General features: G+C 39.2%; 3 protein-coding genes across 3 annotated transcripts in view; all 3 read right to left on the bottom strand.

Annotated features, from left to right (window-relative positions):
* The window catches only part of LOC138002426 (uncharacterized), a 19,906-nt gene extending 13,706 nt beyond the window's left edge, over positions 1 to 6,200 (bottom strand). Inside the window, exon 1 of the mRNA XM_068848468.1 lies at positions 5,978 to 6,200. Within this exon, the coding sequence (XP_068704569.1) occupies positions 5,978 to 6,200 (223 nt within the window). The remainder of the gene's footprint in view (positions 1 to 5,977) is intronic.
* A 2,160-nt stretch (positions 6,201 to 8,360) lies between these two features.
* Positions 8,361 to 13,441, bottom strand: LOC138003042 (uncharacterized). Its single transcript, XM_068848990.1, has 2 exons — positions 12,518 to 13,441; positions 8,361 to 9,463 (listed from the first exon to the last, which is right to left on the bottom strand). Exons 1-2 carry the CDS (start codon positions 12,615 to 12,617, stop codon positions 8,925 to 8,927), a joined length of 639 nt encoding a protein of 212 aa, XP_068705091.1. The 5' UTR covers positions 12,618 to 13,441; the 3' UTR covers positions 8,361 to 8,924.
* A 261-nt stretch (positions 13,442 to 13,702) lies between these two features.
* The window catches only part of LOC138002425 (protein kinase C-binding protein NELL1-like), a 12,918-nt gene continuing 11,227 nt past the window's right edge, over positions 13,703 to 15,393 (bottom strand). The window contains exon 4 of the mRNA XM_068848467.1: positions 13,703 to 13,854. Within this exon, the coding sequence (XP_068704568.1) occupies positions 13,703 to 13,854 (152 nt within the window). The remainder of the gene's footprint in view (positions 13,855 to 15,393) is intronic.

Raw genomic sequence — 15,393 nt, 5'->3', positions numbered from 1 at the left:
GCTGGGGTTTTGTCTATAGTTAGACGAAGCGCATCGCTACCGGTTTGAGAACCATCTCTAATTTACTCGGGGCACAACTAGGATCTCCTATGGCCCCATCCTCCTTTAGATTTTCTGACACTGTGGTGCAGCCTGGAGTCCTAAAAGATTCAAATGCGAGTTTCAAAAGATATGGGTAAGTTCTTTTTTAAACAATGATGTTACAGAGACCCCATTCCTTTTGGTCATGGCATTCCAGATATTGTTCCACCCGTGACTTCTTTATTCCGGGCAAAATTGAGTTGAGGCTCAAAACTGTTTGTCCAGGTGACTTCTATGGTTATTGAAATGAAACCCAGGACATTAACTTCTTGTGTTCGTATATAAGTACTGCCGGAGCTTCTGCATGTACAACAGACCTCGTCGTTCAAAAAAACCCAGAACTGTGGTAGAAGCAAACAATTATATTCATACGACAAGTACCCCAACTACCTAAGCGTTTTAGTAGGCTGCTTTAATAAGTTTAGTTTAACTATCCTAGGAGCAATTGCAAGGAACCATTTATTCAAACAGGTGTACTAAAACAATTTGCCTTGGCAAACACAAAATTTCTAAATGAAAATTGTTTAGGTGTTCTTTGGCAATGGGGGATGGAATCGTTTTTGCATTCCTTAAATCATCTGAAGCCATAGAACAGCCCTAAATTGGTGACAAGTTTAACTCTGTTTTCGGCGAGTTTCCATTTTAATTATTCAATGAATACGAAAATGCCAAAATCCAGGAAATATATCTGAATGCTAGCCCAAGTATGGATATTGGCACATCCAAGGTGAGAGTAGTTAAAAACAACAGAGCCCAACTGGTCAGCGGGAGAAAAGAAATGAGAAAAGTCAGATTGTTTGCATTTTAATGTGCAAAATAAGTAAAAAACTTCACCATCTATTTGTGAATTGATTTGAATGCTTGATTATAATAATTAGTTCTTAAATTCTGGTTTTATTTCTGGTTGTACATATCTTTTACCAAGCTACTGCACTTGTGTTGACTATTCCCAAATTCTACAATTGTTAACAAACAGGGAATTAAGAGGACTACGGTCTATGAAGGAAAGTCACAAATTTCGTTCTTTTCTCTTGAGCTGCTTTAGGAGTTGAATAGAGTACTACATGTGTCGTATCACTCCGAGTTAAAAACCAAAGCCATTACACCGCGCGAAAAATTTTATTTGCACTACTCAGATTGACAACTAGTACTAAAATGCAAAACTAACGTTTTGGGTCCGTTCGGGGCTTTTGTTCTGAGGGAATGTCCTCTTTTGGCTTTTGCTGTGAATGTGCTTTTAAAAATGCTAACCCTACAATTTTTTGTTTTTTTGATTTGTAGCTTTATTAATAAAGAACTAAGAATTTGGAATCACAAACAATCGCCTTTAAACTAAGCAAGCCACATTCAAAAAGACCCAGTAAAGACTATTAGGCATTGCGAGCGAAACATCGATTGTGTCTTCTTTGTAGTCGATCGCTGCTGCAGTCGTGGAACTTTTTTGGACAACTTGTGGCATTGGCATGGAATCTTCTATCCCATGGCCAGTTTCTAAATTGTCTGCATAAAATTTTGCCGCCGCCGTTGTAAATGCATACGGATCGTTTCTTGGAGACGACGAAGATATGTCGACGATAGCACGACGGAGTTTTCTTGATATTTACACGATACTGCGATGGCAAACTTCTTGTCTTAGCTTTGGACTTCGAAATGCTGATCGCACGCATTTTGTTCGCTAATATCAATCATAGTTGACCGTATAAATTTTAGGATCGAACGTACTGCGACTGTAAAGATCACTGCGCCAGGAGAAAGGGAAGAAGATTTTGTAGAGTCGCGAGGGAAATCTCAAATGCCACGACCTTTGTACATGTGATATTAATTTAAGAAAATGCGAAAAAGAAGCATGATATAATTCTTGTAATTCTTTTATGGTGCTCTTTTAATTTATACTACTTGTTTTCAGCTAAACGATAGAGCAACCGAAGGACCGAACAGTTGCTGGTAGTCGATGCTGAACTGAGGTTTGAACAGGAATTACAGGTTGCCCAAAAAGAGATGAAGGTGAGAGAGCAGACGATATATTATCTTTGGTGTAATGGACAAGTTTTGGTACCAATAAGCCTTATTCACGATAGCCAACCACCATGTTTTCAAATTGTCATGTTGTCATGCAAATTAGCCATCTGTTATGCTGGGGGGGGGGGGGGGGGCAAACATTGGAAAGAAGGCAAATTGCGAAAAATCGTCTTGGCGAAATTTTGAAATAACATTGCTAAAAGTACATTTTAAAATTTAGAAGTAAGTACCTTTTATGATAATTTGATTGCTTTTGACATTTTGACTTTCTTCTTCCCTTTCTCCTCATTTTTCACTAAAGAAACATTGAAGTAACTTGTGTAATCATTCACTTACTACTTAAGTGATAAACATTCAATGAACGTCAAACAAATCGGACTTGTGCTGGTTTGCGCCCTCAGAAGTGTCTAGCATGTCGACATGGCGGCCATAGTGAATAAGCTCTATTGAGTGGCCACACTAACGAGCTGAGGGGAAAAAAAACACAAATTCCATGGTGGATGGGCATAGGAGGCTTTATCCTTTAATAATTTTTATTGTCTATTTTATCCAGGAATTTGCTGCAACTCTTGACTTACTGACAAAGGGCGGGATTCTAGTCCATCTTTTGAGAATGGGTAGAAGACGACCTGACTTTGCCAAAACATTAGTTACTGTGGACTCAGCAACAGAACCACCCTCCAGTGATACACAAGCACCAGATTGGTGCAAGTTGAGAATCTGCCTGCCAATGCACAATGATGAAGAAAATGTATGCTGCAGAAGGGTGGCATGTTTCACCAGATTTTAAACATTAACAATTGCCAATACAGAGACATTGTGTATCAAAGCTCGATACTTGCTGACGAGTTCAACTTCTGCAGCAAAACCTTTAGGAAAGCTGGTTACCGCCAGTTTGCACCATAGTAAACTAGGAAAGGAAACAGAAGGGTGTTACCTGCATGTGTTGTGTCTGGGATCAAGACACAGTATCCTGCCCCATATAGCAGATATATGGGATACAGAGCAAACTAATGATATAATTTCATCAGTAAGTATTGATAGTTCATTGGGCCACCATTAGATCAGGCAAATTTGTTCATCTGTACAATCTTCCGTATTTGGAACTTGCCAAAGGTCAAAGCAAAATATTGGAACTCTTAAGATAATTCTGAGGGGAACAGAAGGAAAGTGGGTCATCCCACAATTAAAAAGAAAGGAAATTGCCTATCTTGTTGAAAAATAAAATAAAAATTTACCCCTTCCAAAAGATAAAGGAATAACTTTCTCTGTATCTTTTAAACCCACTGTTTCGTTACTATGGGGAATCTGCACTTTTATGGGTGGAAACCAAGCCCCTCACCCAACTTGTATGCTGACTAGGTGGGAAAAGGACAGCCCTTGGATTCTCGTCAGCCTCAGCAATTCTTAGAAATATGTTGCTCTCCAATGGAGTTCTTCAGCTCTGATTAATTCAAGGAATACATAGGTATATGTCCCTGGAGGCATATGTTGAGATTACAACTATCTAAATTGGCTGTTGTTATATTACAGTGTTGTTTTCAACAGAATGAAATTCTATTGGTTCTTGTTTGCACATCTTAGTGCAGTAGTAATTTTTGATAATAACAGCTACTATTCTTTGGAAGAATAATCAACATGTTGAACAGAAAATCTCAAGTTTACCACTGCTCTGAACAATGATCTGGAATTTTGATTAATCTATAAATTTGCAAAATATGATCTGGTGGCAATCAATTTTGCCACCTTCAATGAAGTATCTGCCGCCTGTTTCACAGTAAAAATTAATATTATGTCTCAAAAACTTAAACTAGGTGTCTACTCAAGGCATCTTGTCTACAACTCAAAATATTTTTTAATGGGCTGCTGACTCGTGCTAGATCATAGCTTCACTTGATGCAGTGAGGAAATGAGCAATAGGCCACTTTAAAAAATACCATAATTTCTTTGTTTGTCCTGCAAAAGTTTGCATAAGCATTCCTTTATTTTCTTTTGGGACCATTGTAAGTGACAATAACATCAAAGTGACTATGCTGATGACTTGGCAAAAAGTTTCAAGGTTGCTACATCTTGCTCACAATCCATGTTTTCATGATCTTTAGGTCTTAATAGAAACCTTGAAGGTGCCTTCACGAGGTCTTCTGTAGATCATTGGTGGGGCCTTCATTGCAAGGGTACGAGTTATCTGTTTAGGATTGAACTAGTCTACATCTGACCAAGCTGTAAATATGCATAGGTCTTCTCCTCTTTGGCCAACTGCAGTCTGATATTGTTAAGTCAATTTTGAATATTTCCCCCGCTTTGCTTCCAAAAAAGGTGGAAGTTGTGGTTAATCTCACCCAGGAGAATTCTCATAAAGAAGTATGGGTATCTGAGAGAAACTTAGAAATTGGAAGTGATAATTTCCAGGGCAAGATAAGAAAAGGCAAAGGGTATATAAGGGTATGACTAATGACTAATTCAGAAGGCCATAAAAAAATACAAGGTCAATGCAGAAAAAAAAACAAACAAAAAAATGTTTTAAGTAGTCGCCTGAGCATCCTTGTCTGAAGCCTAAGGTAGCACTGATATTAGCAACACTGGAGAGAGACACTGAATTTCCTTTCGCCTCATAGGATGCTAAACAATTACAGGAGGTAAAGTGCAAAGAATCAAATAATTTTTTAGTGTTTATTCAACTACAAAACAAAGTGGAAAATGGTGAGTTAAATACGCGAATGAAACAGAAGAGGTAACATACGAACTTCAAAACGAGCACATAGAGCGCGTTTAATAAAAACGGTAAAAATAAAATCACGAGCTTCGCTGTTGGTACTCAAAGGCCTTTCAAGATAAATTCTACGTCTCTTTGACGCTCCTACGGGAGCTACATTTACATTCGATGGTGCTGAACAACTTCGCTTTGAACCCACTGCAGGTATGTATTGAGGTCAGCAACGGGTCTTGGTTGAGAGGAACATATCTCAATCCACCTGGCTCCAAAACTCTACAAGTGATGAAAGCGAAACATATAACTTAAACAAATCGAAAATTCGAAACGCACAAAAGGGTGGGATTGAATGTATTTGACAAGCAAGTGAATGTGTATCAAAATTTTAACTTACGTCACTGGCTGCAATGTTTCTTCCGTACTAAGATGAAGTAGAAATTCACTGTTAGTGGCACGACCAAAACCAAGTGGGGCTTTCCACGTAATTCAGAACAAGAACACCGACGATCGAAGCCTAATCTGGCGCACCGAACCCGATAACGGTGGTCTTACCAAAGATCGGGGTGTTTCTAAATAGTGACCTCATATTGTACTTTTCCGGAATAAAGGCAAACATCAGCACAAAAGAGACAAACGATACATTCAAAAGTGTTCCTTGATAAATAATGCACTTGAATCAATACCTAAGTACATTGTTATATCGGTAGCATAAGCGATGCAAACGGATTTCAGAGAAAATGGCTGCCAATGGTAGCAAGCGCGCAATGCACCATGGGCAATACTGGGTCTTTAACCAAAACGAAAAGAAAGGACAAATATATGACAGCTAAATTCCAGCTCTATTGAAGTCAACCAAAACTAGCTGCGTAACCCTAACGGACACAAATTTCCCAAAAATCACCAGCAGATAAAACATAATTATTTTCAGTTGCCTTGTGATCATCGCATTCAAACCTGCCACTAGTATCTCCCTCATAACTAAGGAGCCAGTGATACATGTTGAATACAAAAACAGAGTGATTGTATAATCTGTCTTCACTGAGGCCTGGATGACCCCATTTACCAACATGGACTTCCAATGGTGGATTTTCTATTCCCCACTTATCGCAATTTCGGGCTAAGTTAGAGTCATCGTCATTCATGAACGAGGCATAACATCCGTCTGACCGCTGAAGTACTGGACGATAGCTTCTCCCGCGTTGTTAGCAGCAGTGGTGATGTGAAACGTGCGCCCAGGATTATTTTTCTTGCAGTGGAATCTCAGTTGAGTGAAATTAATGTGTGCTCTCAGCTCATTCATAGCAGTTTTTGTGAGAAGCATCTGGTTGCTCGCTATTTCACGATATGAAGTTTTCTTTGGTGCCTGAATGGGAGGTGTTGAATCCTCCATCACAACTTTGGAAACAAGCAGCCAGCCTCCTGGAATCAGAGTATAAATGCAAGGTTTTCCTCAAACCTAAATATTAAAGCACAAGTCCATCAACACTTTGTACAGCCACCTTGTACAGTCATGCTCTAACCATTAATTACTCGGACCCGTAAGGGCACCGAGTTATAAAACATGTTAGTTTTCAGTTATTGTTTTCTTCGGTGCAGCAAAATGCACAATAGAAAGCACGAGGCGGTGTTTTGATTGGGCAATGGACTACAGAAGGCTGTTTACATTGGTTATTAAAAGCAAACCACGTAGTCCAAAATCATGGAGAGCACTGTGATACGTTGTTTGGATTACTGAAGATTGAATTGCGTTGACTTAATCGATAATCGATTTGTTCTTTGGGGCGCTCAAAAACACATGCAAAGAAAGGCACACGCTTTTTCGCGGTAGACCCACTCTAAAAGATGTCGAGCGTCAGCTTCGAAACGGGTCGTTCCGCGAACTGAATGAAAATGAAATGTTCTCAAATGTAACTGAAATGGACGCAATTATTGAAAGTGATACAAGTCAAAATACTAATTCTTTAATAAGCTGCGGGTACTTTATTCAGAACTACTCTGAAGATGACAGCGACAAAGAAAATAACTCGACAAACAACATAGACGCTATATTGGAATCTTCTGAAGACAAAGTAAAAACATTGGCACACCGAACAAATGGCCTCATGCCAGGGCAAATGATGATGCGTATTTTTTAAAGATGCGTCTTAAAATATATGCATAATTCATAATAATTAAGTAAAACTAATTAAGTAAAATACGATCGTCTGGGGGAGTGTAGTCCTGAGAAGGACTGTTTGAGATGACATTGACTGGCGTTTCGACAACCTGAGCGGAAGTTATCTTCAGAGTCACAGTCATATGTGTTTCATTGGATGGAATTTCAAGCCTTGAAATCGCTGACAAGGTAAGAACATTTTCTTAGCGTGCTTGCTGTACATGTTATCACGCAGAATTATTTTATCCCTCAAAATGTGAATAAATTATATGTTTTTGGAAAGTTTATTTCCTTAGCCTTAACATGATGTATTGCTTTCCCCCTAACTTTAAATACGTTTTTTGCAGTGGTGGATTTCGGGCGGTTTTTTTTGTTAACGACACAGGTAAAGATCTAGATGAAGCAAGATGAAATCGTGCAAACCTGAGAAAGAGCGGTTGGAGGGTAGTGTCGAAAACGAAGACCTCGAAAATGAAGACCTCCGAAATGAAGACCCCGGCACGTCTGAGATACACATCAAAAATGAAATGTGCGATTACATGGAAAAATCTCAGGCCGGTTAGCCGACATCCCGGCATATTACGATGTCGCGATCCCGATAACTCGGCTGAGATTTTCTCATATAATCGCGTTGACCGGGACAGCCCGGTTAGCCAGGCCAGCGATTTCTAACCACATTACTCCTGGACCATTTTAGAGCAAAATGACCCACGAAATAGTCCTTTTTTATGCTTAAATAAAGGATCAATAAGATAGCAAACCATAAGGCTTCTTTAAATTGTAGAATGGTGAATTTTAATGACAATTTAGCAAGACAAACGTCTGTCCACTTCTTTTTGTTGTTGTTATCTTTTTCTCACATGACATATTCTAAATTTAGTCCAGACCGGGCTGGCTCACCTCATGTAATACCGGGCTGAAAGACATCCCGGCAAAGCTGCCGGCCCTTCGGCTCGTTTTTCGAAAGTCTCGAAAACTTTTCGGGCCCGAAAAGCCATTTGTGAAACTGCCAACGGCTTGTTTTGGAAAACCGATCTTTTGACATGTTTTCAAGACAACAAAAAGCAAAATGACAGTGAAGTTTGACGACTTAAATCCTCTCTGTTCATGAGATACAGAGGGATTTTCGATACCCAAAAATAGCCCTGAAAGTTTCGAGAAAACGGGCCCCAGCTAGGCTCATGATCAGCCGGGCTTGTCGGTTTTGCGGGTACCTTTACCAACTGAGCCAAACGGGCAGCGGGAAAACGATTGTTTGCATTTTAATGTGAAAATAAATAAAAACTGCACCATAAATTTGAGAATTTCAAATTTTTGCTTTGATGGATTCGTAATAAAGAGGGTTCCACACAAACTTTTGAATTCGATTTTATTTCTGGTTGTAATATCTTTGCATCTACTGCACTGGTGCTGGCTATTCCAAATGTACAATTAACGAACAGGGAATTAAGAACACTCACTTCTTTTTTCTCTTGAGCTGCTTGGAATGATTAATAGACCGAATGCATAAATGGCTAATGAGACTCACTACCCTCGCTCTCAAGCAACATTCTTTTATATCTTGGCCACGCAAACGAGACTAGTGAGGCTAATTATTTCATAAACAAGAGAATATTTTTTTGGCCGCCATTTATGCATTCGGTCAAAACTGCATGTGCTTATCACCTCCGAGTTAACCAATCATACCGCGCGAAAATTACTTTGCACTTCTCTGATTGGGGTCCTTCTGATTTTGGGTCCTTTCGTGATTTTTTTTCTGAAAAATCAACCTCTTTGATTTGCTTTTGATTTGTAGCTTTATAAACTGACAAATGAATTGAGTAAATTGGAATCACAAAATACAAACCACAATAACGAGCCACATTAACCAAAACGAAAAGAGTGAAAACTACTCTAACAGCGACACCCAAAGGACTGTTGAATTGACACTACTCATGTCAACCAAAACGAGCTGCGTTTCTAACGAGCATAAATTTCCCAAAAATCATAAGCAGATAATTTATTCTCATTGAGGTTATCATCGCACTCAAACCTGTCGGAATATATGTTATTATAAGGAAGCAGCCAGTGAGCCGTCCTTTCTACAAACGCAGGGTGATTATATAATCTGTCTTCATTAAGGTTTACATGACCCCATTTACCATTTTTGGAGTTGCCCCACTCATGACATTTTTCGGCTAGGCGAGAGTTATCGTCGTTCATTTTGACAAAAGAGCCACAAGCGTAAGGCAAAACATCCGTCTGACCACTGAAGTACTGGACGACAGCTTCACCCAAACTGTTAGCAGCAGTGGTGATGTGGAATGTGCGCCCAGTTGTCTGTTTCTTGCAGTGGAATCTCAGTTGAGTGAAATTCATGTGTGTTCTCAGCTGATTCATGGCAGTTTTAGTAAGAAGCATCTGGTTGCTCGCTATTCCACGGTATGAAGTCTTGAGTGGCGCCTGAGCGGGAGGTGTTGAATTTTGCATCACAAATTTGGAGGCAAGTAGCCAGGCCCCTGGAATCAGAGTAAAAGTGTAAGGTTTTCCTTAAACCTAAATAATAATAAAAAAAGTCGAATACACTCGACGCTTTGAACAGCCGCCCCTTGTTGTATTGATTCACTGTGGGAAGGAACTACAATTAAAGCTCCCTTGACGTTAGATCTCCTTAGGGTGTGTTTACCTTCACTAGTTCGCCAAACTACCAAAAGTTGAATTGCCTCGTAAGCGAAGACCGACTCGGACGTCTTAAACCAAAGGAGTTAAACGACTTTTAGAATCTATAACTGAAAACTTTCTTTTTCTTTTGTAACCCGTGCAGGAGATCACTCGCCACATCCATCTCTTTTGACTGATACGATGCAGAAAAATGCGTTAGATTTTAGCGCTATTTCTTCATTATCGTTCTGTTCGTTTCAAGTTTGTTTGTCCTTAATACTCCAGGATTTCACGGCAGCCATGTTGCATGGCAGGAACAATCGATTCTTTTTCGTATGGGAAATGTTCTTTTTAATGCAAAACATTTTCAATGTTCATGCCATGCAACATGACTGCCGTGCAAAACCTTCATTAGCATTTTGCAGCCTGTTTGTTAGCCTCTCTTGTCATTCCGTTTCTCAAAGATTTTGCACGAATGCTTCTTTTGTACAGTCATTTCCTTCCTCCTTTCCCTCCATTTTGTTTGAAATCGGACCCTTTTGCGCAGGTCAAGTCGCTTAAACGCACAGAGTTCTGGGAAAAATAGAATGCATGTAATGTATGCAGAATTTATGCAATAGACCTTATTCACGATGGCCGCCATGTTGGATTTGCTATTATCATGTAAATTAGCTACACATTTCTGAGGGGGCAAACAACACAAGTTCGAGAGGTTTTAACGAGTATCTTAGCCACACAGACGATTTTTTCACGTTCATTGAATGTTTTTCACTTAAGTAGTAAAATAGAATGATTACACAAGTTACTTCGATGTTTTTTGTAGTGATAAATGAGGAGAAAGTCAAAATGTCAAGGGCAATCAAAGATATAAAATTATCATAAATGGGACTTAATTCTAAATTCTAAAATGTATATTTAGAAATGTTACTTCAATATTTCGACGAGCCGATTTTCCGCAATTTGCCTTTTTTCCAATGTTTGCCCCCCAGCATAACACATGGCTACTTTGCATGATAATTTGAAAACCAACATGGCGGCTATCGTGAATAAGGCCTATTGATTCGGCACATGAGAGAGTTCGACATGTACTTTTGCCTTGCTATTCGATTCGACCAGTCATAGTTAATGCAAGGAGATGGTTATGAAACTGGACAAGTTCCTTTGTTTCATGTTTTTGTCCATATTTTTGGCCTTGACCCTGCACAAAACATGCCTTTTTTCCTTCGATTAAATTATGCGCAACTAATTTGCGAACCCGTGCGAAGCGAAAACAAAAGATTGTGCAGGGTCACGGTCAATTCAACATCGATTGCAACAACATTGCTCTCGCTTTTGAAAGTTCTAAGGTTTCATAACCAGTCCCTCGATTAACTATGAACCAGTCGAATAGAACGGCGGGTCGACCCAATTACACATCTGTCGACATCAATTGATTCATACGTCATACCTTGTTAAAATTGTAAATGGTTTGAACTAAGGAGTTATATCATAATAGAACCATTGACTTTTGAACCGTCCCCATTAACGAGTAAAATAGTCTGGCGTTAGAGAGAGTAAAATACGACTCCTTGGAGTCAAAGGGTTAAAGGGGGCAACACACTGACTGACTTGTTCGTGTAACAATATTAATAACTGAGCGACGTAATTTATGGATCTAAATGCAACAAGCACTGTTTACTGTCCTCACAGCCAATGACATATAGGCTTAACTAAAATTCCACCCGTAACGTTACCACTACCCAATCACATCAACGACCAGATTGTTTGTGTTGTCGGTCAAATCCGGTCTCAAGCTGAATCCGCTTTTACCTAGGATAAATTGGAGATCCTCATTTTACCTAGTTTAAGGCAGCTATCAACCCCCCAAAAAGGATTGAAAACACCTATATAATCCCTCGTTCTCTGTCTTACGCATCACAGCACATCACGCATCTTCTGAATGTTGCGTATTATCTGATCAGTTTATTCATACACTTAGCTGACTTACCCACTCACTTTCAACATTACAACATAGTAAGGAAACAAACTAAAGGCTGTACTTATGCTGCTCCTTCCGGTTTCCGGTACTTAAACTTGCACCCTCCAGATCTATAGTCCTGTGTCTTCACTACCACACTACAACGACGAACATAGTCAACCCAACACAGTATTTTTCAACATTTGTCTACCCTTTCCTACCCTGACCCTAACTTTTCTCTAGGCTTAATTTAGGCTCCAAAAAAGGTTTTTTCAATTCATCTGAGTGCCTATTCAACCTGGTAGGTAAAACGAGGATCACCAGTTTAACCTAGGAAATCTGAGAACGAATTTTACCGACAACATATATATCATCTACTGACGTTAACAGAGATTGCTTGACTCTGAAGATGACTTCCGCTAAAGTTGTCAAAATTTCAGTCAATGTCAGCCTAATTAGTCCTCAGGACCTCAGGACTACACTAACTTCAATTATTAATTATGAAATACACCCCCAATATGGTGTGTAATGACACCTGTTTTGCCAGACATCTACCAGAACATCTACCAGAGCTGAACATTAAGCAACATTTTTTGAGAACATGTGAAGTTTCTTGTATTTGAATTGCGGAATAGAATGAAATAAAAGTTGAAAAAAATCATTACTGCTACTTTACCACCTTAAGCAGTTACAAAAGAAGCTAACAGATATACTACATGTGGCTGACTTCTTCGCTTACCTCCCTTAAGCATCCAACGAGACTTGACAGTTTTGGTGATCGCCTTAAGGCAGGGCTGATTAGATATATAGCTCTTAGGGGACTGGGCGAGAGTAAGGGAAGGCAGGTGTCAAAAAATTTATCACTCATTTAAAATAGAGTTTCGGTTCCTTAGCAGTAGGGTAGTTCTGTACTTAAAGTATAGTTAATCGTAGAAAGATTTTCCTTATCCGTTACCTCCGTCAGTAGTCATATCACAGAAAACTTTCAGATATGTTCCATCACTGGCCGGGTCGATCCAGTAATACCCATCCTCTTTCCAATTGGAGACATTCATATCCCGGATGTGCTTGCAAGACTTTGTTCCTGATGTTGGAGTAAAAATAGGTTGTTACTGGAGAAAAACATAAGCAGCAGCGTGCTATTGACATACTATATTAATTTCTCTGCATTATCGCAGTCTGGCGTGTTTTTTAAAATGTTCATATAAAAAAAAAAAAAAAAAACGAAAAAAAAAAAAGATTCTTTTCTTGTCAAGACGTTGTTCACTCCAAGTGTAATTATTGACTATGCAGGACTTATTAGTCTTTGAGAGTCTGACTTTGATGTAAATCAATCCAAAAATCATCGTGTACACGCTTCTCAACAGGAGCTCGATATGAAAATGTCGAAACCGTGCATTCTCGCTACTGAAATGAATGACTGCGATGGAAATTGTTAGCCTCGGTAGATGAAATAACGAGATGATATTTTGCAATGGTGACTCGGGGATACTCGGAAAAAAGCTTAGTGCTCCTTTGCAGGAGACGAACTTTCCTAGTACAGAGGTAAAGTATCCGAACTAGTCATGGAAAGGTTGAGCAAATTCTTTGTTCTATTTTAATTAATTTACTTTGAGCGTTTTGGCAAGTGCACGTAATCCTTACCGGCTAAAAGAACGTTGTTTTTCCCTCCGATACGTTCAACCTGCCTTCCTAGCACTGAATGAGTTGGTTGTACCAGTTAAAAAAAACAGTCTGCACTATACTGAGTTAAAAAATCAGTTGATTGTTAAGATTTCTCCAATATGAAGTTGAGTAGCTTCCAAACGGCTGTGGTACGAAAACTGGCAACCAAATCAAACGAAACGTAAATGTATTTACTCAACACTTCAAAGGAAGATCTGAATAAAGCACCTAATACTAAAGGAGGCAGGGACAGGCAAAATTGAAGAATGGATGGCAATTCGGAGGTTGGTTGTAACTCAAAATACTAATTATGTATACTTGCTAAATATTTTTTTAGCACGAAGCTTTGAGTTGTGTTGCTTAAATACGTTAAGTCCCATAGCGAGTAGGGGCGAGTGATTGATCAAACTACACAAAATCAACTGCAGAAATCGAGTATTAATTGACCCTTTTTTCAACAAACTCTAACTGGAACTTATGATAAAAAAATATTTAGAAACTCTCCTGTACATTTTTGTCCATCTCCAAAAAATCCCTCTTTGCATGTGCAATGATAGGAGCCTTCGATGTTGGTACAGTTTGCTTCACGGCTACAGTTGTGCTTCTCCTCTGAGCACTCGTCGACATCTACGTACAAATGGTAAAAGCCAACAAGGCGGACTTAATACTTTTTCAGTTAAACTAACGGTGGGCGACAAAAGACATTTTCTAACGACGCTTTCCATTTGACGGAACTGACAGGCCAGACCAGGCATCTCGAAGGGCTAACTGTACAACGCCTTCAAATTAACACACTTCGATGATGATATATACTCTTCCATAAAGAATGCGAGGGATTATCATTCAAGTGGTTATTCATATTGTTGCATTTTCTTTGCAAAGTGACTGTTGGGTCTAGCCGGCCAGTTCTGACAAAAGAAAATCACCCTAAGACACGATTTATATCTTCTAAAGTTTAAAAATAGAAGCACTTTGCATATCTCAGTCATTTCGAAACTTCTTCTAAACCGAAAGACAAGTTGAAGGATTATTACTTCAGCAACTGTACAGCACCAAATATCTGTGATAGATTTTGTCTGATATTGTTTTGACACGTACGGTAGACCAGTTAACACGAAATGATCTCTTTAATGACCATATAAGGAATGCAAGAACTGTATATTGTAACATTTTCCCTTTTTTTAAGAACTGAACTAGCCTGATCAAGATGCTAACAAAACAAAAGGAAACAGGCTATAGTAAGGAACGAAAAACAAAACGGAAAATAAAATGATGATAAATTTTCAAAGTTTTAACTGTCTTAATAGTAAATGACTCTGTAAACTGCTGAACACGAATCTATTGAAGTCTCAGTCCTTTTTTGTGAAACTGGGAGCTAAGTAACAGTCATTGAACCTAGAGGGTGGCCTTATTACTCTAGTTCGTGTTCTTTTGACACCTGGAGCAAGCAGTGACGCAGGCAATTGCCTTCGTTCTGTTAATGTTGTCTGTACGCTGTACCCATGGTTTGAAGGCTGACTTTCAGTGACTTCACCTGCCTTGGAAAAGGTAGCTGGATTCTCAGCTTGCCTCAAGAAGTCTCGGTTTCTGTGAAGGATTTGGTTTTCTGAATTAGTTTTCACCACATGAGATCTGTCTAACAACTTCAACAAGATAGTTACCCATTTTTCAGGGCTGGTCTTTCTATTGTCCTATTTCTATTTCTGGTAGGTTGGGGGAAGAGCGATCATGGTACCACTTAGCTTTTTGTTTCTTTAAATTCAGCTTTCCGTAAAATTTCCTGGAAGCTTAGGGTACAGTAAATTGGTAGCTGTGAGTAGTAGGGTTCTGGTGCTGCGAGACATCAACCTTTGAGTTGGGCTTGTTCCAAGAGACTCGGTTAGTGTGTTTCTTTGTCCCAATAAGGCTACCCAAGGATTTTTGTTGTCCTTGAATGCTTTCTTGATTAAGGACTTGGCGACTTTGACTGCAGACTCCACCTTCCCATTTGCCTTGTGATGATATGGGAAGGATGATACAATGAGAAATCCCCAGTCACGTTAAAATTGATGAAACTCGTGACTTGTAAATTGCGGCCCATTGTCCGTTACAAGCGTATCCGGAATGCCATATCTGCTAAATTGTTCCTTAAAAATACAATCACAAAGCTGAATTTGATGTCTTGCA

The sequence above is a fragment of the Montipora foliosa genome, chromosome 5 (assembly GCF_036669935.1).
Source record: "Montipora foliosa isolate CH-2021 chromosome 5, ASM3666993v2, whole genome shotgun sequence".
Classification (NCBI taxonomy): Eukaryota; Metazoa; Cnidaria; class Anthozoa; order Scleractinia; family Acroporidae; genus Montipora; species Montipora foliosa.
Note: the sequence above shows the minus strand (reverse complement) of the source record. Positions and strands in the feature narration are given on the sequence as shown.